Source organism: Globicephala melas, chromosome 4 (assembly GCF_963455315.2).
Source record: "Globicephala melas chromosome 4, mGloMel1.2, whole genome shotgun sequence".
Lineage (NCBI taxonomy): Eukaryota > Metazoa > Chordata > Mammalia > Artiodactyla > Delphinidae > Globicephala > Globicephala melas.
Window position 1 is genome coordinate 122,906,926 of NC_083317.1, and position 24,987 is coordinate 122,931,912.

The 24,987-nt window shown below is 38.7% G+C and overlaps 2 protein-coding genes across 2 annotated transcripts in view; one reads left to right on the top strand and one right to left on the bottom strand.

Moving 5' to 3' along the window:
* The window catches only part of PLS1 (plastin 1), a 120,013-nt gene extending 114,741 nt beyond the window's left edge, over window positions 1-5,272 (bottom strand). The window contains exons 1-2 of the mRNA XM_060298519.1: window positions 5,191-5,272; window positions 1,475-1,536 (exon numbers count right to left, since the gene is read on the bottom strand). The gene's annotated coding sequence lies outside the window, so the exon portion shown is untranslated. The remainder of the gene's footprint in view (window positions 1-1,474; window positions 1,537-5,190) is intronic.
* Window positions 5,273-5,596: 324 nt separating this feature from the next.
* Window positions 5,597-24,987, top strand: part of ATR (ATR serine/threonine kinase) — a 103,107-nt gene continuing 83,716 nt past the window's right edge. The window contains exons 1-10 of the mRNA XM_030873306.2: window positions 5,597-5,732; window positions 14,579-14,670; window positions 15,804-15,953; window positions 17,395-18,272; window positions 19,088-19,266; window positions 19,883-20,074; window positions 21,429-21,622; window positions 22,325-22,474; window positions 23,218-23,410; window positions 23,643-23,905. Coding sequence (XP_030729166.1) covers window positions 5,674-5,732; window positions 14,579-14,670; window positions 15,804-15,953; window positions 17,395-18,272; window positions 19,088-19,266; window positions 19,883-20,074; window positions 21,429-21,622; window positions 22,325-22,474; window positions 23,218-23,410; window positions 23,643-23,905 — 2,350 coding nt within the window. The 5' untranslated portion in view covers window positions 5,597-5,673. The remainder of the gene's footprint in view (window positions 5,733-14,578; window positions 14,671-15,803; window positions 15,954-17,394; window positions 18,273-19,087; window positions 19,267-19,882; window positions 20,075-21,428; window positions 21,623-22,324; window positions 22,475-23,217; window positions 23,411-23,642; window positions 23,906-24,987) is intronic.

The following is a 24,987-nucleotide window of genomic DNA, read 5'->3' on the forward strand; positions in this document are numbered from 1 at the left end:
AATCTGCCTGCCAGTGCAGGGGACACGGGTTTGAGCCCCGGTCCGTGAAAATCCCACATGCTGTGGAGCAACTAAGCCTGTGTGCCACAACTACTGAGCCTGTGCTCCAGAGCCCACGAACCACAACTACTGAGCCCGTGAGCCACAACTACTGAAGCCCACGCGTCTAGAGCCCATGCTCCACAACGAGAGGCCACCGCAATGAGAAGCCCGTGCACCACAACGAAGAGTAGCCCCCACTCGCCGCAACTAGAGAAAACCCGCGCACAGCAACGAAGACCCAACGCAACCAAAAATAAATACAAAAAATTAAATTATAATTTTGATATGCCTGTGAGAGGAGGTGAGCTCAAGGTCTTCCTACTCCGCCATCTTGGACCCCAATGAGGCTCCATCATCACCCAGATACTTTTAAAAAGCTTCCCACTAGTTGGGCCTTCCTGGTGGCGCAGTGGTTGGGAGTCCGCCTACCGATGCAGGGGACACAGGTTCGTGCCCCGGTCCGGGAAGATCCCACACGCCGCGGAGCGGCTGGGCCCGTGAGCCATGGCCGCTGAGCCTGCGCGTCCCGAGCCTGTGCTCCGCAACGGAAGAGGCCACAACAGTGAGAGACCCGCATACCGCAAAAAAAAAAGCTTCCCACTCACATAATTTCAATGCATAGTCAAGGTTAAGAAATGCTACTCTATAACGGTGCTAACTCAAAGTGTGGTCCAAGTTATTGCATTCTCTTTCAGACCCATTGAATCCGAATGGGCTGGGGCTCAGAAATCTGTTTCAGTAAGCCCTCCAGGTGATTCTGCTGCATGCTGCATGCTCAAGTTCGAGAACTCAGAAACCTCTCCTCGAGCTTTATTTCATTACAGAGCTACTGGGAGGATAACAGCAGATGAAACAGATGAAAGGATTTTGAGAAAAGTAAAAAAATGGTTGCAAATGCAAAAAATCATTACCATTTAAACACATTTGATATAAGCTTAGGGTCATGCTTGAGACCTTAGCAATGTAAGTGCCAATAATTCATTACTGAGATAGAAATCTCCTGGACACATGCAAAGGTACTCCATGTCATTTCTGAACTGTATCCAAATACAATGGAGTTCTTCTCCGAAATACAGCCTTAGCAGATGTGAAACTGCCACATGGATAGGAAGACAAATAGCTTTACATTTAAGTTTCTTCAATATTTTAAGTTCCTCTATGACAACTAGGTGTTTTTTGATAATGGGCTTTTTCAGTGTTTCTACTAAATGGGTTTAATAGAATTAAATTAATTCATTAATGCAGTTTGGCTGTACAGGATCATTTGTTCTGCTTTATTAAGTTTCAGAATGTTGACTTGTGGTTATGTTGGTCTGTTATTTGAGGCTTTAGCCAATGAAAACTATTAGACATGTGCCCCTTTTTACCCACTAATCTGACAATATTCAATACACAGTCAAGCTACTGAAGCAGGGGAATTGCATAATCATACCTGGGTTTTGAAAAGGTGCTCTGTCTGCCATGTAGAACAATTCCAAACAACACTGGCATCATCTAGGAGCAAAGTTTTAAAAACTATTAAAAATGGAAATTATTAAATAATAAAAAATAAATAACTTTCAAAATTATTAAAAATGAGGGACTTCCCTGGTGGTCTAGTGATAAAGAATCCGCCTTCCAATGCAGGGGATGCAGGTTCAATCCCTGGTGGGGGAACTAAGATCCCACATGCCGCAGGGCAACTAAGCCTGCGCGCCACAACTACAGAGCTCATGCGCCTCAATGAGAAAGCCCGTGTGCCACGAACTACAGAGCCCACGCTCCCACAGCCACAGCTAGAGAGAGAAAAACCCGCATGCCACAACTACAGAGAAGCCCGCGCCACAACGAAAGATCCCACATGCCTCAACGAAGATCCCAGGTACTGCAACTAAGACCTGATGCAGCCAAATAAATAAAAATTATTAAAAATTAAAGTTATTAAACATTATTTAAAATGAAAATTTGTGTGTGTGTGCGTACCGAGGAGGTGTATATTGAAGTCCATTCAGTTGTAGAAAGGAACATGGAAAATTGTTTATATTTTTAAATCTCATTTCTTTAAGATTTCTATTTTAGTATACACAGTAAAATCCTGACAAAATGGAGTTAAAAAAAAAAAAATCCCGGGACTTCCCTGGTGGCGCAGTGGTTAAGAATCTGCCTGCCAATGCAGGGAACACGGGTACCAGCCCTGGTCTGGGAAGATCCCACATGCCGCGGAGCAAGTAAGCCCGTGCGCCACAACTACTGAAGCCCTTGCGCCTAAAGCCTGTGCTCCGTAACAAGAGAAGCCACCGCAATGAGAAGCCCGCGCACCGCAACGAAGAGTAGTCCTCGCTCGCCACAACTTGAGGAAGCCCCGCGCACAGCAACGAAGACGCAACGCAGCCAAAAAAAAAAAAAAAATCCAATGCATTACAATGGAACTTGCAGAGCTAGGCAGCCAGGGGTTTGGGCATCTGACTGAGAACGAAGGCCATCTTCGTCTCATTTGGGTTGTGGTGCCACCTGGTGGTCATCTTCCACTCTAGTTTAATCATCCTTGGGGACAATTCTATACACACAGGCCGGCTGAAACTTCCAGGACATTGGTTGGTGCCCTGTTGTCAACTTGATCTGAGATGCTGGGCTTAGGAAACCAAGGTCCCAAGGACATAGGAACCCACCCACCTCAGTCTCTCAGCTTCCTGCTTCACTCTCCCGACACACTCAACTTCCCAAATGATAAAACCGGGAGGGGGTGAGAGGAAGACAGGAAGCAATCAACAGCTGCGTTATGTCCCTGCATATTAGAATATATTACTAAATATATGTGGTGAGTAAATATGCACATATTAGGGTGCATGTTTTAAAAATTTCAATAATACTGTTGAAGAGAAAAAAAAGTTGTAATACTTCAGTGTAGAGAATACATTGGAGGGGAAACAAGCCCAAAGGAAGAAAGGCAAGCTAGAATGTCATGTAAGTAATCTGGGTACAAGACAGCGATGGTCTGAAACTAGAATGGTGATAATGGGATTTGGAGGGAAGTGGATGGGTTTGATATTTAGTAGGTAGAATTTAGTCCTTATCTTTAAGAGATACAAAATAAAGTGTTTACAGATAAATTGATGAGTTGTCTGAGATTTTCCTTAAAATAATCCAATTAGAGACAGGGGAACTGGGAGGGGTAGTTATAGATGAAACAAAGACTGGTCATAGGCTGATAGTTGTTGAAGTTGGATGATGGGCATAAGGAGGGGGTCCTTATTCTACTCTCTCTACTTTTGTATATATTTGAAACTTTCCATAATAAAAATTTAAACAAAAATAAAATGCCTGGGGGGACTTCCCTGGCGGTCCAGTGGTTAAGACTCTGCGCTTACAATGCAGGGGGTGCGAGTTCGATCCCGGATCGGGGAACTAAGACCCCACGTGCCACATGGCAGAAAATAAAATAAAATAAAATAAAATACCTGGGAAAAATTCAAGGGAAAATAATTCAGTAGAAAGGAAGACGTAATGAAATATAAAGCTCAGAGAGAGATCTGAACAGAAGGAAGAATTTGGGAGAGATCAGCACGTCATCCAAATATAACAAATTGTAGATTTGTCATGGTTAATCCAATCCTATTAAAAGAAAGCCTTCACAGATATGTTGAAACCTTCTCATTTCATTCCCTTCTCTCCCTCTGCAGAGGTACAACTCTCCTGGAGTTGATGTATATCCTTCCCAACCATGTTTTTATACTTTTATCATATATGTATGTATACAAAATTCACTCACTAAAAGTCTTATTTTGTGGTTTTAAAATGGTATGTGATTTAATATTGTTATGTATCCCTTTGCCATTTGCTTTCTTTTTCACTCAACATCGTTTTCAGAATTCATACTTCATTTTAACTAAGAAATGGTATTCCACTGTAGGGCACTACCACCTCTTTTTTAATCTTTTTTTTTTTTTTTTTTTTGCGGTACGCGGGCCTCTCACTGTTGTGGCCTCTCCCGTTGCGGAGCACAGGCTCCGGACGCACAGGCTCAGCGGCCATGGCTCACGGGCACAGCGGCTCCGCGGCGTGTGGGATCTTCCCGGACCAGGGCACGAACCCATGTCCCCTGAATCGGCAGGCGGACTCTCAACCACTGCGCCACCAGGGAAGCCCCTCTTATTTAATCTTTACTGTAATCTTACAAGATAGATATTACTAATCTCATTTTATAGATGAAAAACTGAAGTACAGAGAGGTTAAGTAACTTTACTGAGTAACTTTAGTAACTATAGTTGCTAGCAGGTGAAATGAGAACTTGCACAGGGCTTCAACTTCTAATCCCATGTTCTTCCCACTATAGCATTCCACAATTTTAAAAATATTTACTACACACCAACTATGTACCAGGCACTGTTTTAGGTCCCGAGTATCTAAGCAGTGAATAAAACAGACAAAATCCTGCTCTCAGGATTTTAGCTTATATTCTAATTGGAGGAGACAGTCAATAAAATAGTATATAATTTGGTTCTACGTGTTGTGAAGAAAATAAAGCAGGATGGAGGGGAAAAGAGTGTGAGTGTAAGTGTGCTAGTCTATGTGCTCTCTGGTGACATTTCAGCAAACATCTGAAGAGGGGTGATGAAAGAGGGGTGTTTAAGGTCAAGGCAAAGGGCACAGCAAATGCAAAATCCCTGAGGCGGAAGCGTATTTGGCTGTCACTCCATCACTTTGATTTTTTTTAGCATACTGTATAACGATTATTCTCATGTGTAAGGAACCAATGTAAGCACACTGCATGGCCTTGCCTGATTAAATACATAATTTTGACATGTTAACAGCTTCTTATGATGACCATTTTTCGTATAAACAAACTGGGTTGAGGTAGGAAATGTCTACAGCCAAAAGCCACTGATATCACTTTAAAAATTAAATCATAGGTAATAGATGCCCGTAATGGTGACATAAAAATACATAGTACTGCTGCTGACTAAATGAGACACAAATAAATATAATTCAACCCTCTTTTTAAATATTAAACGTTGGGAGAATCCTCAAGGAAACCTAAGGGAGACTTCAAGTTGGGAAAAACAAAGAAACAAAAAAACCCCTGCTGAAACAAAAAGGACAAGGAGCAGCCCATCTTTTGCCCCGTATCTCTCAGAAAGGATGCCAAGAGAGTGGTAGAAAATGAGGGACCTGGAGGTGTGACTCCACGGAGAGACCTGCGGTCTAATCCTGGGCCTTTAGTTGCTGAATTGTCTCAGTCTTCACATTTGCGATGCGAGGCGTTCTGCGCTGGTGCCCACCACGCCCCTTTCCTCCCCAGATCCAGGGGTCTGTCTTATCTGAGCCGCTCAGGCTGGGAGTGAGTGACAGAGCAGGACCGCAAAAAACCAAAACTCTCGCGAATCTCGCCTGCCGAGCTTTCCCGGCTCAGAACGCCCCCAACGCTAGAAATTTGACCGGAGCGCACCCCGCCCTTGCCCCGCCCCTTGCCCCGCCCCCTCAAGTCCTACGCGGAAAAGAGCTCTGGCCTGGAGAGCGGATCGGCCGCGGCTTCCGGGAGGAGTTTTGGGCCCTGCGAGCCCCCGTCGGGCGCCGCGCTTTTTCACCAGAGAGAGCTGAGGAGACGCCAGGAGCCCGCCTCGGCGTGGTTGAAGAGTGCCTCGCGTCCTCACCATGGGCGAGCATGGCCTGGAGCTGGCGTCTATGATCCCGGCCCTGCGGGAGCTGGGCAGGTAGGGCCGGGCCGGCGTCTCACGTGCTCTCCCTTCCCAGCCACGCACGTCCCGGCTCCGATCCCCTAACCCAGGCCGCGGCCCTTGTGGAGATGCTCCTCCGCTGACTTGAGCGCTTCTCCCTCAGAGAGGCCGTTGAAAGGACGCGGGGCGTCGCCGCAAACCTGCGGGTTGCGGATCCGAGGGGAGGGGTAGTCGGCTGGCCCCACTTTACCTCAGCGGCGCCGGGGAGCTCGTCCCTCTCCCCCCCCCCCCAACCCCAGGGGGATTGCCTCCGCAGCGGGAGGGAAAGGTCCCTTCCGAACACTTTCTGGTCACTTTCCTACATTCATTTGCTTCTTGAAAGCCTCTTTCCTTACATGGAGTACTTGACGCATGGACTTTCCCTAGTTTCTGTGCTTTATGATCGCTGGTGGAGGGATTGATTTTTACCTTTACGTTTTGACCCAAAACTACCCTCGGAAGAAAAATCACTAGTTCTGATTTCTGTCAAGGAAGGCCAGTTGCTAGGAAAAGTTCGTTTCTAAGTGAAACCATATGCCATTCTGGAGATGGGACCCCTTTCATATCGATCATCCAGTCCTCAATCCGTTATTTTAGTCAGAAACCCCAGGGATCGGCCACAAAGTCCACAGAATATAAATGTGCACAGAGTATTGCCAACATTTGAAGATAATGTTCCATTTGCAAAAGCTCTTTTTTTTTCCTTTCTGTAAACCCAAGAGTAAAATCGTGTAAACCAGTATTCTGCCCGAAGAGAGTAGGTAGATGTTGATGGCTGCTGCCCCCATTCAGGACACACACAGCCTTTCCTAAACCTGACCTAAAGACGAGAAGGCAGGGTTTTTGTTCGTTTGCTTTTTTAAAAAGAAAATATTTGTAACCCACTGTGAACAGAAAATAAGTGAGCTTGTACCACTGCTGCAGTTGAACTATCAATTGGAATAGTTGCTTTCCGATTTCTTGAACTGGTTGGAAACTTAGCACACAGCCACAACTGACGTTAAGCCCATGGGATATTTAATTCCCTTTCTTTTTGCAGTGCAGCTGTGTCCATCTCCACTTGTTGACCGTACAGAGACACTGACATTTAGTCTTCCTCGATTACATACATAAGAGGATATAAATGAAGGGACCATACTTGTCTTAACTGAATCATCATATTGTTGTGTGTATGATTTTTTTTCCACTTTGTATGAATGTTGCAAGCATACTTGTGTTAACATTTTGTAAAGTAACATCTACCTTTCTAAAAGAAGATGAAGGCAAGTGTTCATATAGGAAGTTGATGTACACATTTCATCTTTCAGGCTCGATGTGAAGCTCAGTGTACTTTTCCCACCTTACTTTAATATAGAATTTGCTGATTAGTACTTCTCTTCCCTTTTCTTTCTTTCTCTGTGATACTTGTTAGTAAAAATAATAGGATCTTGGATTTATTTTTAGTCGCTTTCATCAACAGAGCTTATAGTTACCTTTCACTCATTTGTAGCCATTCTAAGAGATGGAATAGAAAAACTGACCCATAGTGAATTGTCTGATAATAGTTTTTACTTGTCATGACTTTTTCATTGCAACTGCTTCATTCAAGCTTATTCAGTCTCACAGTATCTCCATGATATAGAATGGAGCAAATATTATCACTGTTTATTAAGAATCAGAGTCACAGAAATTGAAGTACCAAAGTCAGAGAGATAGCAGTTAGTATTAGAGCTGGGTTTCAGATTCAAGCCATCAAGACCTTGTCTCCTCAGTTGTTTTTTTTTTTTCTTCATTGACCATGGCAATTAGATATCTGAAAAAAGTAAGATGTTACTGTTTTAATGTGTGGGCTCTTCTTCCTCTGTCTCTCAGGGATAAATTTTGCTTCAGTGTTATTTTCTGTTAGCACTCTTTTCTCTGCCTAGTCTCTCTGGGTGATCTCATCCACTCTTCCTGCCTTCAACTACCACCTGCTATTTGATGACTCCAAATCTGTGTCTCCAAGCCATGTTTCTTTCATCTAGAACCATATATGCAACTGTATACTGGCAGACTATGTTAGCATAACCCATTTGTTCCCTGGGTGTCCTATATGCAGTTAAGACTCAATATATCCAATTTAAATTCTCTGCATATCCCAAGTGGTTTTTCTTTTTGGTTTTTTTTTTTAATTCCTCTTATTCACTGAGGTAGGGATATCTACCGTGCTCACTTATTTTTCCAGACTGGAAATCTAGGAATCATTCTTGACTCCGTATGTGCTTTCGGGCTATATCATTAGTCCTCTTTCCATCTTCACTCTCTTCCTCAGTAACTTTGTCTAGTCCCATAACTTAAAATACCATCTATATGCTGATAACTCCCAAATTTATCACTCTAGCCCAGAGATATATATTAGGTTGCTTACTCAACATCTATACTCAGAAATGAAAATTAACATATCCAAAGCAGAACTGCTGATTTGTTGTCCTTAAACCTGTTCCTTCCCCAGCTTATTGTAAATGTAGGAACCAAAAGCCTAAGAATTATCCTTGATTTTTTTTTTCCCTTACCCCTTAATAATCCATCAGCAAGTCCTGTCAACTGTACCTTTAAAAACACTTTTTGGGCTTCCCTGGTGGCGCAGTGGTTGAGAGTCTGCCTGCCCATGCAGGGGACACGGGTTCGTGACCCGGTCCGGGAAGATCCCACATGCCGCGGAGCGGCTGGGCCCGTGAGCCATGGCCGCTGAGCCTGCGCGTCCGGAGCCTGTGCTCCGCAACGGGAGAGGCCACAACAGTAAGAGGCCCATGTACCGCAAAAAAAAAAAAAACCACTTTTCACCATCTCCACTGCTATCACCAAAATTTCTTATCTGGACTATTACAGTAACCTCTCAGCTGATCTTTCCATTTCCACTTTTACCCACTTACAGTGGATTTCCCACTTAGCAACCAAAGTGATTTTTACAACTATAAATCATATTGTAGATTATATAACATTACTCCCCTGCTCAAAATCTTCCTTTGGTTTTCCAGCATACTTAGAATAAAATCCAAATTCCTTCCCAGGGCCTCTAAGGTCTGCCACAATCTGGCCTCTGCCTACCTCTGACCTCATGGCCTTGCTCATCCTGCCTACCTCATCCCTCCCTTGCTCACTCTACTCCAATGACATTCGCTTTATTTTTTTTTAATACACCAAGATCATTCCTGCCTTCATTCCTTTGCACTCGTTTCTTCTCTCTGAACACTGGCTAGTTCCATTCAGTTGTCATTTCCAAGAAGCTTCTCTGACCTTCCTGTTTAAAATTACTTTGTAATCACAAGATCTTTTCCAACAGTGATAGTTGCCATTAAAATGTTAAATGGGAAATGAGAGGGAGATGAGGGGCTGGGGAGCAGCAACATTAGCCACTAGAGGAGGTTTGGATGGTGAGAAGAAGCCAGTCATGTGAAACTGGGAGGAGAAGTGTCTGAGATGGAATAGAAAATACAAAGATCTGTAGGTGGGAATGAGGCTACTTTTTAAAGAGGAGGAAGAAGCCTGGAACATAGGGAGCAAAGATGGGAGTAGTATTAAGGATGGAAGAGTAGGCAGAGGCCAGATCCTTTAGCACTTTATAGGGCAGAATGAGGAATTAGATTTTATTTTAAGTTCAGTGGGAAGCCATTGGGGTGTTTTAAACAGAAATAACGTAATTGAATTCATGTTTTAGAAACATGTTTAACCTTCACTCACCTGCTTAGAACCCTTCAGTGTCCCATTGCCTTCAGTACAAAATTCAAACTTGTTAGTCCTTTGCGCTTTGACCTTATCTTCCCTCTTCAGCTTCATTTCCAGATACTACCTCCCTGTTCTTTGGCCATGTAGAACCTCTGACAGTTTCTAGAGCAGCTTATGTTCTTGTTCGTGACCCTTTGCACATGTTGTTTCCTCTGCTGGAATACTCACCTTCCTTTCCTTATTTTACCTGCCTAGCCCCCTAGGGACTCAGCTTTGTGTCACCTCCTCCAGGGAGCCTTGACTGATAGGTCCTGCTCAGGGCTGAGTGTCCCTCTTACGTTCTATCTTGGCTCTATTAACACTTAACCATGCTGTGTTAAAACTGCCTGCTTACTTTTTTGTCCTTTAAACTACGAATTCTTTTAGGGCAGATATATGGTACCTTGGTTTTCCTGGCGTTTGATACTTGCCCCACGGGAGGTTTTCAAGTGTTTGTTAAATGTATCCAAACTTTATGTGATAAATTACCACCCAAATGTTACTGTATACTTTTGAAAAAGTATACCCTCTTAGCTCAGTACCAAGGTAGAGGTTGCAAAATAAGAAATCCTTACTCTTCCATGAATTTCTTTATTCTGATAGTACATCTAATAAATGACAATCACTTCACCTTTATAAAAAAAATGATTTTTAAAAATTATGCAAATGAAATATGAATGCATAACCTTTTTTACAGAGTTACTTTATAGGAAACTCTGACCACCAGCCACAATCCTGGTTCCTCTCCACCACAAACCTCCTCATTAACATTTTTAAATGACACTCATCAAATTACACTTGGTTTATGACAAAATCTCCTGACTTTGTCTAAAACAATTCATGTTATCTTGTAATTTCAGACTTAAAATTTTTTTTGTTATATTTAAATCTGTGATGTCCTATAACCTACTATGGACACCAGCCAAATGTTGCCACTGAGCGTTTCACATGTGGCTAATCTAAACTGAGATGTGCTCTAAATGTAAGATACTGGGTTTCAAAGACTTAATTACCACCCCCCTCCAAAAGGAATGTAAACAATGTCATTAATAATTTTTATATTATTACATGTTCAGATAATATTTCGGATATATTATTGGGATTAAAATTGCCTGTTTCTTTTTACCTTCTTAATGTGACTACTAGAAAATTTAAAACTAAGCATGTGGCTTGCATTGTATTTCTATTGGTCAGTGCTGGTTTAAATAAGATAAGAAACACAAAATTTTTTCTCTTTCACGTATAAATACAACTACTTGTTCTTCAATTCTGTACACCTAGAGTTTATATTACTTGCAAATATTTATTAACTTCAGTAACTTAGTTGTTTTCTATCAAGCAAGACACAGTTCTAGGTGTGGTATAGGGGATGCAAAGGGAAGTGAAACACATTTTCTCTCCTGCAGGAGCTTATGGTCTAGTGGTGCTGCAGGAATTCATAGAGAAATAAAACATAGTCTCCACCTCTAGGAGCCTATGGTCTAGTGGCAGAGAACAGGTAGATAGATATTCCACAGGTCCGAAAAAGTTTATACATTAAGGATGAAGGAGACACAAGATGCAGAAAGATTCTTATGAACCGTTCATTCATTCAGCAAAATTTTTTGGAGTGTTTACTATGTACCAGGACCATTTCCATCATGGCAGTTATTAGCTGTAGATGCCTTGGATCCTGTACGTAATCAATTAGGATTGGACTTTGTGATTGAATAATCAAGAAAATAATTAACCTCATTTTTTCTTTTAGCATTGTTTAAGTGGGAAAACATGTACATTTATAGTACTATGTGGATGTTATAAGTTGTTATTTATATGAAATACATAATTTTATTTTGTGTAAATAACCAGATTACCTACTATATCCTCAGCTGTTTTGTCAGTAGAAGTGATGGAGTGAGCTAATCATTTATACACAACTTTCCATGAATCCTCTCTGCAGAGCTAGTTATTTCCTGCTTTGGGTGTATATGACACCTGATTAAAATTATTTGTGTGCTTTCTTACCCTCTCCCCAGTGACTTCCTTGAAGCAGGGCATCTGGTTTTATTTGTGTTTTGAATTTATTGTATTATTAAAGTCTGTACTCATCCTTTCCTCCTGTATTAATAAATATATATTAATGATTGTCATTAGGATTAATGATAATCATCCTGTCCAAGGATTATCTCTTTACTTATACATGGTCCCAGGAAGGAAAGCCAAATTTCAAGAATCAATTGTTCAAGTCTTTCCATCTTAAGGGAAACAAAACAAAACCCTCTTGACCTCATATATTCCTTTAGTTACCACTGACTCCCAATTCTTCTCTTCATTCCATGGTCAAGCTTTAGAGAGAGCATGCTATTCTCAATATTCACATTTCATCTGTTTTTCACCCTTTGCAATCTGGCTTCTGCCTTTATCTCTACACTAAAACTTTAAAATCCAAAGGACATAAAAAAATTAACTCAAAATGAATCAAAGACCTAAATGTGAAACTATAAAACTCTTAGAAGAGAACTCTTAGGGGAAAAGCTTCCCGACGTTGGATTCGGCAGTAACTTCTTGGCTATGACACCAAAAGCGTGACAGCGTATGAAAAAATAGATCAAATTTAAAATTAAAAATTATCAAAATTTAAAACTTTTGTGCAGCAAAGGACAGTATCAACAGAGTGAAAAGACAACCTATGGAATGAAAGTAAATGTTTGCAAGTCATATATCTGATAAGGAGTTAATATCCCCAAAATATTAAGAACTACAGCCCAGTATCAACAACAAAAAGCAACCTGATTTAAAAATGAGGAAAGGGTCAGTAGAGTATGAGACTCTCAAAAATGAGGAAAGGACTTAAATAGACTTTCTCCAAAGAAGAAAGACAAATGGGCAAAAAGCACATGAAAAAATGTTCAACATCCCTAATTATTAGGGGATTGTGAATCAAAAGTACAATGAGATACCATTGCAGACCCATGAGGATGGCTGCTATTTTAAAACAACAACAACAAAACCAACAAGTGTTGGTGAGGATAAGGAAAAATTGGAACTTTGTAAGTTGTTGGTAGCAATGTAAAATGGTGCAGCTACCGTGGAAGCAGTATGGCAGTATCTCAAAAAACTAAACATGGAAGTACCATATGATCTTGCATTTCCACTTCTAGGTATACACCCAAAATAATTGAAAGGGACTGAAACAGATACTTGTACACCCATGTTCATAGAGGCATTAGTTACAGTAGCCAAAAGGTGGAAGCAATCCAAGTGTCTATGGAAACATGGATAGATAAATAAATGTGGTATAAACACAGTAGAATATTATCTAGCCTTAAAGAGGAAGGAAATCCTGACACGTTACAACATGGATGAACTGTGAAGATGTATGCTAAGTGAAATAAGTCAGTCACAAGAGGACAAATATAGGATTCAACGTGTAGATGTAAGTAGTCAAATTCATAGAGACAGAATTGTCGGCGGGGGAATGGGGAGGTATTGTTTAATGAGTAGAGTTTCACTTTGGGAAGATGAAAAAGTTCTGGAGAGGGATGGTGGTGATGGTGTAGGATAATGTGAATGTACTTAATGCCACAGAACTGTACACTTAAAAATGGTTAAAATGGTAAATTTTATGTTAAGTGTATTTTACCATAATAAAAAAATATATCCAAAGGACATTTTAACAAACTAGTTTTATTTGATTGTGTGGACAACTCCCTCCTTAAAATTCTAACCTCCTTGGATTCTAGAACACATCTCTCATTGTTTTTCTTTCTGTTTCTCTGGCCCTTTCCTTTTCTCCTCGTGCCTCTACTAACCTTAACTTTGGGTTCTCTCTGGCTTTCTTATTACTTATTACATTTGCATATCCAAGGCTTTACATTATTACATATAATGTAATAATATATATTATTATTATATAATAATATATATTAATAATATATATATATAATATACATATATTATTACATATCCAAGGCTTCCACTACTACTAGCTCTAATAGTGGTAGATTATATAATCTCTGTAAGCACCAGTCTCCACATATGCAAATTAGGGTCTAATATCCCTATCTTATTTCTTGTGAAATATGAAATAATACAATGTGTTTAGCCTTGCTTGTTATGTACTATTATATATCGATAAGTTAATCTATATCTCTAGGCTAGGACTTGAGGTCTAGAACTGTAATTCCAAAAATCTTTTGGACATTCCACTTAGTTGTTCCCTTGAGACCTTAAACTCAGTATTTCTAAAACTGAATTTTTTTTCTTCCCGTATGTGTGCTTCCACCTGTGTTAACTGTTTGGGTGAATGGCCTCATAATCCAGCCTGGATAGAGGGCTAGATTGATTTATCAATCTCCTCCATTAAACTGTCGTCTTTCACCTTCCCAACAGTAGCTTCTGATGTGTCGTGTGGCGCATTATAGGTACTCAGTAAATGTTTGTTGATTACACGAATAACTGTATGATTCCTCATTATGTGGTGGAACACAGGCTTTCTATTATTATGTTCTATTCCTTGGTTATTTACACAAATCATGGAACTCAAGTTGAGTTCATTCAGGATTCTAGGATACTCTTCCTCTGCTTAATTATTGTATCTCCTTTTAATATTTTTTTTTTTTTTTACGGTACACGGGCCTCTCACTGCTGTGGCCTCTCCCGTTGCGGAGCACAGGCTCCGGACGCGCAGGCTCAGCGGGCTGGGCCGCTCACGGGCCCAGCCGCTCCGCGGCATGTGGGATCCTCCAGGACCGGGGCACAAACCCGCGTCCCCTGCATTGGCAGGTGGACTCTCAACCACTGCACCACCAGGGAGGCCCTATCGCCTTTTAATATTATTTTTCATGATTGTTCTTAAGACTCAATATGTGTATTTTTCCCTAACATTTATTGAATTTTTATTGTGGAAAGTTTCAAACTTAAAATAAAAGAGAAAATGGGGCTTCCCTGGTGGCGCAGTGGTTGAGAGTCCATATCGCGCAGGGCAGGTCTAGAGTTTGCAGATTGGATACTTTGCAGAAGAATACTATCAGTGTCAACATTAAAACTAAGCACATTTGATAAGTTCAACTTTAGAGAATTTTTTACAAATGACACTGTGAGTCCCTTTAAGGGTTAATAACATTTTATTTGTATTTTAGTTCCAGTCCAGAGGAATATAATACTGTTGTACAGAAGCCAAGACAAATTCTTTGTCAGTTCATTGACCGAATACTTACAGATGTAAATGTTGGTAAGAAACAATTATTTCTGATATAAATTTTATAACTTAAATTGTTTTCTTTTCCATGTATACACATTATACTAGCATTTTTCTCCATATAATTTTAGATATATAGTTAGTGTTTATGTTAGTTACTATTTTCAAGCAAGTTCTTTACAATATTACTTGTTACATAATGTGATTTAGGCCTAATGTGATTTAGGCTTTTAAAGTAATTCTGTTTTCCTCTTTGTTATCTAGATTTTCTGCTGCTTGCTATGAGTTCTTCTTTGATATATGATATTATTATAGGTAAAAATATTTGGCCAGTTCTGTTTTAGCTAGGTCTTGTGTCAGTGGTTGAGAAACAGCAAATGCCATTAAAAAAAAACTCTTTAAATAAGGGTTGGCACCTTTGTCTATGGGAGGTAATAAGATTCTGTGAGTTGTTGAATCAACTATTTCCTGTTTGTGGCAATCTAAAAGACAAATATTACCAACTTGGCAAGATGGTGTCATATGTGTCATGTCTGTTAAAATTACGTGGAAGGGATAATACAGAGTGGCATTTGGCTTATGGTTTATAAATTTAATTCCAAATTTGACACAGATTTCATGACTTAACAATAGTCATTTAGCCTTTCTTTTTCAATCAGTAAAATTATACGTTCCTGAAAAATAACAAATGACTACTGAATACTTGCAGGATGTGTTTTCATATGGTACTCCATCTGTTTAGACCACTTGTCCTTACCCTGTCTGTTTGACCAACTCCTCATCATCTAGGAATCAACTCCTTCAGGCATATTCCCAGACACTTGTTTCCTCTTTTGTAGATTAGTGCAGTTAACATATAATGACTAGTTTATTTGTCTGACTCCCTCACCTGATTTTGAGGGTTTTTTAATCCTCAGATTTTCACACAGTGCCAGGCGTATTGTAGGCCTATAGCATATGTTTGGTGAATGGATATATAACAGATGAATACATGTGATTATTAAACATTTAAAATTAGAAAGATAGGATTGTAGTGTGTTTTTAGCCCCATCGGTTTATCATGAGCACTGTGTTGGACATAATTCTTGTCACCAAAGTTTAGTTTCTTAAAAGCACTGCCATTTAATTTGTCATGACTCTTTAAAATGAATCTTTTATTGTTTTAGTTGCTCTAGAACTTGTAAAGAAGACTGACTCTCAGCCAACCTCTGTGATGTTGCTTGATTTCATCCAGCATATCATGAAGTCCTCCCCACTTATGTTTGTAAATGTGAATGGAAGCCATGGACAAAATGAGGCCAAAGGCAGTTGTATTGGTAAGTCCTGCTGTTTGTGCATTCATTTTCAATTTCTTCTATGATTTCTACCCTCTTCTGCTCTTCTGAAATATAACATTATAAATATAACAATATACACATTGTTACACATATTTTTGTCAAATTTGGTATAAACTGAGGGAGCAAAATGGTAATGGTTAGTTTTATTTCATGCATCCTTATTGTTTTCTTTTTTTATGAACTAGGTACCCAGAATGGAGTGGAAGTAATTGAATATGTTCATATGCCATTGAAAACTTTAGAAGTTTTCTTTTTTCTGATTTTGGTAATCTCTTTCTTCTAGATCAGGCGTTAGCAAACCATGGCCCACAGGCTGGCCGCCTGTTTCTGTGAACAAGTTTTATTGGAACACAGCCATGATCATTCGTTTACTTATTGTCTGCAACTACTTCAAAGGCAACACTGAGTAGTGGACATGGAGATCATATGGCCCTCAAGCCTAAAATGCTACTTTTGTCTCTTTATTGGCTTCCTCATAAAGAGGTGTAAAGCACATAGCTTTTTCTTTTTCTGTACAATGCATAGAGTATTTAAAAAATTTTTTGCTTGAATTTAAGACTCAACTTTGATAGTATGTCCTCTCAAAAGTCTTTTCTGACCATTACTGACTGCCTACTCTAGGACTGGCTTAGTTGCTCTCTTTATGCTGTTAGTATAGGGTGTTCTATATTTCTTCTATCATAGTAGTTTTTAAACTATATTATAAATATCTGTTTGTCTAATATTCTTTGCTACACTGATTTTTAAAAAACAGGTTATAACCCATTTAGTGGGTATTGAAGATGAAATATAATTGACTAGAAAATATCATAGTACATTGCATGTAATAAGTACATGCAATGTACATGTAATAAGTACATGAAACTTTTGTTTCACATATTTAAATTTTAAAAATATGCATATGTATACTGGGTTGTGATATAAAATATATCTCTTAGTTGCAGTTAAGAAGTTCGAGAAACTATATTATAGTATTCAGGAGGACAGGACTATGACTGATTTGTTCTTATGCATCTGAGACAGAGTCACTACTCAATAATATTTGTTGAAGGAGTGATAATTACTATTTATTGAGCCTTTATTTAACTTGAGGCACTATGCTGAGATTTCAAATATATTATCTTACTTGATCAGGGTAGCATATAAAGTAGGTGTCATTATTCCCCTTTCATAGATGAAGTTACAGAAGTTTAGAGAAATGAAAAGTTCACACGACTGATAAGTGGAGAGCTAGGAACTTGTCTGACACCAAAATTGGTATTCTAAATTATTATAATATGTTTCCATTGTGTAGGGAATGTTTTAGACTATTTTGTTAGTGAAGTTTACACTTTAAAAATAAATCATCAAGCATTTAGCAAATTGATTGGCACTCTGATGTATTTATTTATTTAATCTTTTTTGTTTGTTTATTTCAAAGAATTCAGTAACTGGATCATAACAAGACTTCTACGGATTGCAGCAACTCCATCCTGTCACATGTTACACAAAAAAATCTGTGAAGTCATCTGCTCATTATTATTTCTTTTTAAAAGCAAGAGTCCTGCCATTTTTGGAGTACTGACGAAGGAATTATTATATCTTTTTGAAGATTTGATTTACCTCCACGAAAGAGATGCAACGGGACACTTTGTGGAATGGCCAGTGGTAGTTAGCCGATTTTTAAGTCAATTAGATGAACATGTAGGGTATTTACAACCAGCTCCTTTGCAGTTCATGAACATGCAAAATTTAGAGTTTATCGAAGTCACTTTATTAACGGTTCTTATTCGTATTATTGCAATTGTGTTTTTTAGAAGGCAAGAACTCTTACTTTGGCGGATAGTTTGTGTTCTGCTAGAGTATGGTAGTCCAAAAGTTAAATCCTTAGCAATTAGCCTTTTAACTGAACTCTTTGAGCTTGGAGGACTACCGGCACAACCAGCCAGCACTTTTTTCAGCTCATTTTTGGAATTATTAAAACACCTTGTAGAAATGGATGCTGACCAATTGAAACTCTATGAAGAGCCATTGTCAAAGCTGATAAAGACACTATTCCCCTTTGAAGCAGAAGCTTATAGAAATGTTGAGCCTGTCTATTTAAATATGCTGCTAGAAAAACTCTGTGTCATGTTTGAAGATGGTGTGCTTATGCAGCTTAAGTCTGATTTGCTAAAAGCAGCTTTGTGCCATTTACTGCAGTATTTCCTTAGATATGTGCCAGCTGGGTATGAATCTGCTTTACAAGTCAGGAAGGTTCACGTGAGAAATATTTGTAGAGCTCTTGTGGATGTGCTTGGAGTTCAGGTAGATGCAGAGGTAAGTCATTTGTAAGGTTACTTGTTAAGCATGTAATTTGTTCTTAATTTAAGTGTATGCATATATGCAAGATTAATAATGAGAAAATAAAATATCTTTAATAATGTACATTCAGAATGGGATGATTTTCATAATCTATTGTGGCTTCCTATTATGGATTTTTAATTTGATTTTAGAAACATTTGTGCACTACATTGGTAATGAACTGCCAATGGAGTTTTAAAGTAGAGCTTGTGAAGTGTAAACATGTTCGTTGCATTATTAATTAAAAAGGAGCCAGTTATCAACTTCATTGCAAAAACTTTGAGCACTCACATAGATTTTTCTTTGACAGGTTATAATCAGTCACTTCTAGAAAACCTATGGGTATATAGTACTAGTCATGCCAAATTATGCCTTTTTTTTCTATTTGGACTGTGGGAGACACTACAATAAAATAGATATACAATAAATTGATTAAATATTTTAGTTTATTTTATCTGTAAGTCTTGCTAGATTTGTAGTATAAAAGAAGTTAGTAATTCCCTTGTAGAATTTTTCTTTGTGTCATTTTGGTTTAGGGAAAAACAGGTTATAGAGAGAAGGATTTGTCTTAGGCCTTCTAAGACTATAGACCATAGTTCTAGATATAGAACTATACATATGTCGATGTATAGACTGAAATAATATAGATTAACTTAGGTTTTTGTTTGTCTGATGAGACTCTGAAAATAATTTACCTTATTTGACATCTTACTACCTAATGCATTTTTGCTATGAATAATATAAACTTATTTTCTAAGAATTAGTTTTTTAAATTATTTTTGCTTTCTCAGTATTTGTTGGGCCCACTTTATGCAGCCTTAAAAATGGAAAGTATGGAAATCATTGAGGAGGTTCAGTGCCAAATTCAACAGGAAAACCTCAGCAGTAATAGCGATGGACTGTCACCCAAAAGGCGTCGACTCAGCTCATCTCTTAACTCTTCCAAAAGAGCACCAAAACAGACAGAGGAGTATGACCTTCATTCAGTTTGTATTTAGCCACTTAATAAAACTTTAGTCACTTAAAAATCATTTTTACGTAAGTGCTTTGACTTAAATACACAAAGAACATTTGTTCTTTCTATAGGTAGTCAAAGGAATGCTTAAAATATCTTAATAGTGCTTGTAGTCTATTCTAGTATAAGAGATTTCATGGCTAAATATGGTTACTTAAAAGACTTTTTAAGTCTTTACTTGCCTAATTTAACTTTTTCATACATGAAAAATCTCTGAGACTTTACATCTATAAGCAATTTAAAAAATGTTAACAAACTATTTTTTTGTAATGTAGCCAAAGAATTCCCATGCTTCAGCCAACTATAAAAGTTGTTTTAAATTTCAATAGTTGTAGGGTCCCTGGCAGTCCAGTGGTTAGGACTCGGTGCTTTCACTGCCGTGGCCCAGGTTCAGTCCCTGATTGGGGAACTAAGATCCCAGAAGCCGCACAGTGTGGCCAAAAAAAAAAAAAATTTCAGTAGTTGCCATTACATGCTATCTTTTGTTTTAAATATTTTTCATATGTGAGCAAAATTATGTAAGTTCATATGAATATGAATATCTTTATACTCTGGTTATAATTAATTACAGAACTAAACATGTGGATATGAACAAAAAGAGCATATTATGGAGTGCACTGATACAGAAGGCTGAGTCCCTTCAGGTTTTCCTTGAATTCAATAACCTGAAGAATCCTGTTATTGAGACTTTAGAAGGAATCGCTGTCATCCTACAACTGACTGCTCTGTGTACTGTTCATTGTTCTCATCAAAACGTGGACTGGTAAAACAACTTGTATTTTCTGGGTGGGTTTTCTGTAATAAATTTGAATTTATTGTTTTAGAAGACCTCTTTATTCACTTGATTTTTGTGACCTTAGAACACAAACATTTCAGTGAAATAGAAACTTTTTTTTTGAGCACCTGCTAAATGCCAGATACTGTGTTAGGTACTGTACATATCTTATTTAATCTTTACAACAGTTCTGTGAATGAAGTAAATGCTATCATGTCCACTTTACACACTAGAAATTGAGGCTCAGAGAAATTGAGGCTCGTTTTTGTCTGAAGCCTAAACTAACTTTCCTGGGCAGAAAAGTAGAACACATTTTTATACAACTCAGAAGCCAGTGCTCTTCTAGCCAAACGTTTCGTCAAGAGAACTTTGCCCTTTGATCATAAAACTAGGAATTTAAAACTCGTTAGAGGTATATTTTCAGTTTAGCATTCTTAATATAGGCTAATTATCAGAAGAAACAAAGTGTGAACCCCCTCTGAATATTTAGTCTTATTTTTACTGCCACATTATAGACCAACACTCCTGGTTAATTTTTTACATAATCATTTATTCTGTATTTTCTGACTCTTAACTAGCTAATACAAAGTTATGAAGGAGATTTTAAAGAAACTATATTAATTCAGATTGCATTAAATTTGGAATTTGAGATAACTTGAAGGAATAGCTAATTAGGTTGAAGTCTGCCTTTCTCATATAATTAAGAAACGGTTTACACAGGCGTATCTTCTGTTATTTCAAAGCCTGGTGGTGTCACATTTAGGTATCATAGATTAGCTTTACCAAATCCTGAGTGATTTAGGCATAAAGGGATTAAACTTAAAATAATAATGATACATTCATTAATATGCACATTTACTTTGAATTAGTTTAAAGTTATAGGTTAGTTTCATACTCACAATTTTTTTAAATTAGTTTATTTATATTTGGCTGCATTGGGTCTTCTGCTGCGCACAGGCTTTCTCTAGTTACAGCGAGCCAGGGCTACTCTTCCTTGCGGTGCGCAGGCTTCTCATTGCAGTGGCTTCTCTTGTTGCGGAGCACAGGCTCTAGGCGCATGGCCTTCAGTAGTTGTGGCATGTGGGCTCAATAGTTGTGGCTTGAGAGCTCTTGAGTGCAGGCTCAGTAGTTGTGGCGCACGGGCTTAGTTGCTCTGCACCATGTGGGATCTTCCCGGACCAGGGCTTGAACCCGTATCCCCTGCATTGGCAGGTGGATTCTTAACCACTGCACCACCAGGGAAGTCCCATACTCAAAGTTTCTTTTGGCTTACTACGGTACTAGTTTTGACTATAACAAAATTCATTTTAATTCTATGTCTTAAAAAATGTTTTAACTGCAGCTACTGTGATTTCAAGGACTGTAAACAGAAATGTAAGAAGAAACCTTCAGTAGTGATAACTTGGATGTCTTTGGATTTTTACACAAAAGTGCTTAAGAGCTGCAGGACTTTGTTAGAATCTGTTCAGAAACCTGACCTGGAGGCAATTATTGACAAAGTGGTAAAAATATATGATGCTTTGATGTATATTCAAGGTGAGTACAAAAACCCAATAGATCAGAATAACCTTAAAAGCTAATCAGTATAGAATAGGTTTTCTCTTTTGCCTAAGGCTTAAATATGCAATTGTTGGGACTACCCAAAAGTTTTTTCTTGACTTTAGTTCTATTAAGCTGAGTAATTTGTAAGTTCTAAATTTATTTGTCTAACATTTTGATTTATTCTTTTTCAGTCAATAGAAACTATAACTTTAAAATTTTTGATTTGAGAATCTGAAGAATGCTATGCTTCTTCTCCTAAAAAACATATAAATGCATTTTTTTTTTTTTTTTTGCGGTACGCGGGCCTCTCACTGTTGTGGCCTCTCCCATTGTGGAGCACAGGTTCCGGACGCGCAGGCTCAGCAGCCATGGCTCACGGGCCCAGCCGCTGTGCGGCTGGGATCCTCCCGGACCAGGGCACAAACCCGTGTCCCCTGCATCGGCAGGCGGACTCCCAACCACTGCGCCACCAGGGAAGCCCCCATAAATGCATATTTTTATAAAGTCACATTTAATTCCTTTGAATTCACAGACCTCAGAACATCATCTCTGTGTTAAGAACCCCTGTTTATTGAATGTTTGCTCTAATTCCACTTGTAAAAGATGTTTAGAATGTCTTTTTTTTATTGAAAGAAGACACAGGTAAATATGATTAAAGAAAAGGTATAATTAATCACCTATTGTGTATTTCTGTAGTAAAAACTTCATTTGAAGATCATATCCTGGAAGACTTATGTGGAATGCTCTCGCTTCCGTGGATTTGTTCCCATTCTGATGGCTCTTTAAAGTTGACCACATTTGCCACCAGCCTTCTAACAGTAAGCCAGAGGATTTCAGATAGCTACTGTAAGTGGTCACAAAATTCTTTATGTGTGATTTGTTTTCTTTTCATTTATCTCTATATAGGACTTCTAACACTTATCATTTCTATTTTTTCAATAATTAGAAAAGAAGGTACATTTTTTAATAATTTAAAAAGAAGGAGTTAGATGTATAGAAAGGAGTAAATTGTAGGATTTGTACATCCTCAACTCTATTCTGCCAACATTGTTCTTCAAAGATGTCATTCCAGTTTATATTTCTGTTAGCAGAATATGTGAGTTCCTGTTGTTTCATATCCTCACCAGCACTTGGCATTGTCAAATTTTAAAATTTTGTTATCTTAAAAAAAAAAAAAGAGGGAATTCCTTGGCCGTCCAGTGGTTAGGACTCTGTGCTCTCACTGCAGAAGGCCCAGGTTCGATCCCTGGTCAGGTAGCTAAAATCCCACAAGCCACGCAGTGCGGCTAAAAAAAAAAAGAAAGAAAGAATGTCAGAGACATAACTACCTAAACAAACATATGTTTTTTGCTATCTGATGGGTGTTTCAATTTGGATTTCCATGATTATCTAGTAAGATTGGGCATAGACCTTTTTCAGTGCACATGCTTTATTTTTGGAAAAGGAGCTTTTAATTAAATACTATATGTATTTTAAATGTTATTTGACTTTACAACAGAGAATAAATATATGTGTGTGTGTGTGTGTGTGTATGTGTGTGTATAAAATTAACACTTAGAAATCTTGATTAATAGACTTAATTTTTTCAGCACCACAGGCACAGTCACGATGCGTATTTCTTCTAACTCTTTTTCCAAGAAGAATATACCTTGAGTGGAGAACCGCAGTTTACAGCTGGGCCCTGCAGAGCTCCCATGAAGTAATCCGGACAAGTTGTATTAATGGATTTTTTATCTTATTACAGCAGCAGAATTCTTATAACAGAGTTCCCAAGATTCTTATGTATGTATTAATATTTTAATTTGAATATACAACTTGATTGGACAGATATCATATATGCAAATTTATGTTTATTGCTGGGTATATAGAACAAACATTGCTTTTAGTTTTAGAATTAAAAATTTTTTCCTTCTACCTTTTGTTTTACCAGTACTTTTGCCTCAAATTAAACAAGACTATTTAGACCACAAAATTAAGCAAGAAGGTTTAGTACTTTTTGTTTTTTTCCCCATAGAGATAAAGTCAAAGATGATTCTGACATTGTCAAGAAAGAATTTGCATCTATACTTGGTCAGCTTGTCTGTACACTTCATGGCATGTTTTATTTGACAAGTTCTTTATCAGAGCCTTTCTCTGAACATAGACGTATTGACCTCTTATGTAAGAGCCTAAAAGTCACTTCTCAACATGAATGTTCATCTTCTCGACTAAAAGTGTCTGTTTGCAAGCCATTCCTTTTCCTACTGAAAAAAAAATTACCTAGTCCTGTGAAACTTGGTGAGTGGTTTTTTATGATTTATTTAATATCTTAAAACCTATTTAAGGGCTTCCCTAGTGGTGCAGTGGTTGAGAGTCTGCCTGCCGATGCAGGGGACACGGGTTTGTGCCCCGGTTCGGGAAGATCCCACATGCTGCGGAGCGGCTGGGCCCGTGACCCATGGCCGTTGAGCCTGCGCGTCCGGAGCCTGTGCTCCACAACGGGAGAGGCCACAACAGTGAGAGGCCCACATACCACAAAAAAAAAAAAAACCAACTATTTAAGCTCTGTTTTTAAAATCAGTGGTGGAATTAGGCTAAAGCCTTAAAAAATTAGAGTTGCTTGATAGAGTCAATGCTTAGGTAATGATCATTCATAAAAGGGATGTCTGGTATTAGACTGTATCACAGAACTAACAATGGAAATAATTTTTAGATTTTCTAAATGCTTTTGTGATTTGACAGTATAATGGGGCATACCTGATGTTTGTTTCAATATTGTGAGTTTCAGTATTCTGTATCCTCTTCAGTGATCCCAGGGACCTTGTTAATGTGTCCCCTGCCACTACTTTGGACCTTAAAACTTCAAATAGTTAGATACTTTGCCCAGCTGAGGAGTATGGATTGTATCTTTGCTGCTTTCCGATGGTAATGGTGTATGGATTTGTTGGGAGCATGAGATGTATACACATACTTGGAAGATTGCTTTGTTTGTGTAATAAATTACAACTTGCCCTCAAGTTTTCAAAACAATGTATGACAGGTGATTTCTAGGACTCCCTAAATCTAGTAATGTAATGTAATGTAATATAAGATTAACAGGGACTGCCCTGGTGATCCAGTGGTAGAAAACCTGCCTTACAGTGTAGGGCACGCAGGTTCAATCCCTGGTCAGGGAACTAAGATCCCCCACCCGCGGGGCAACTAAGCCCCTGTGCCACAGCTACTGAGCTTGTGCTTCCTGGAGCCTGCGCGCAACAACTAGAGAGAGAAAACCCGTATGCCACAACTAGAGAGAAGCCTGTGCACCACAGCGAAGAGCCCGAGCACTGCAATGAAAGATCCCGCATGCCGCAACTAAGACCTGACGCAGCCAAAAATAA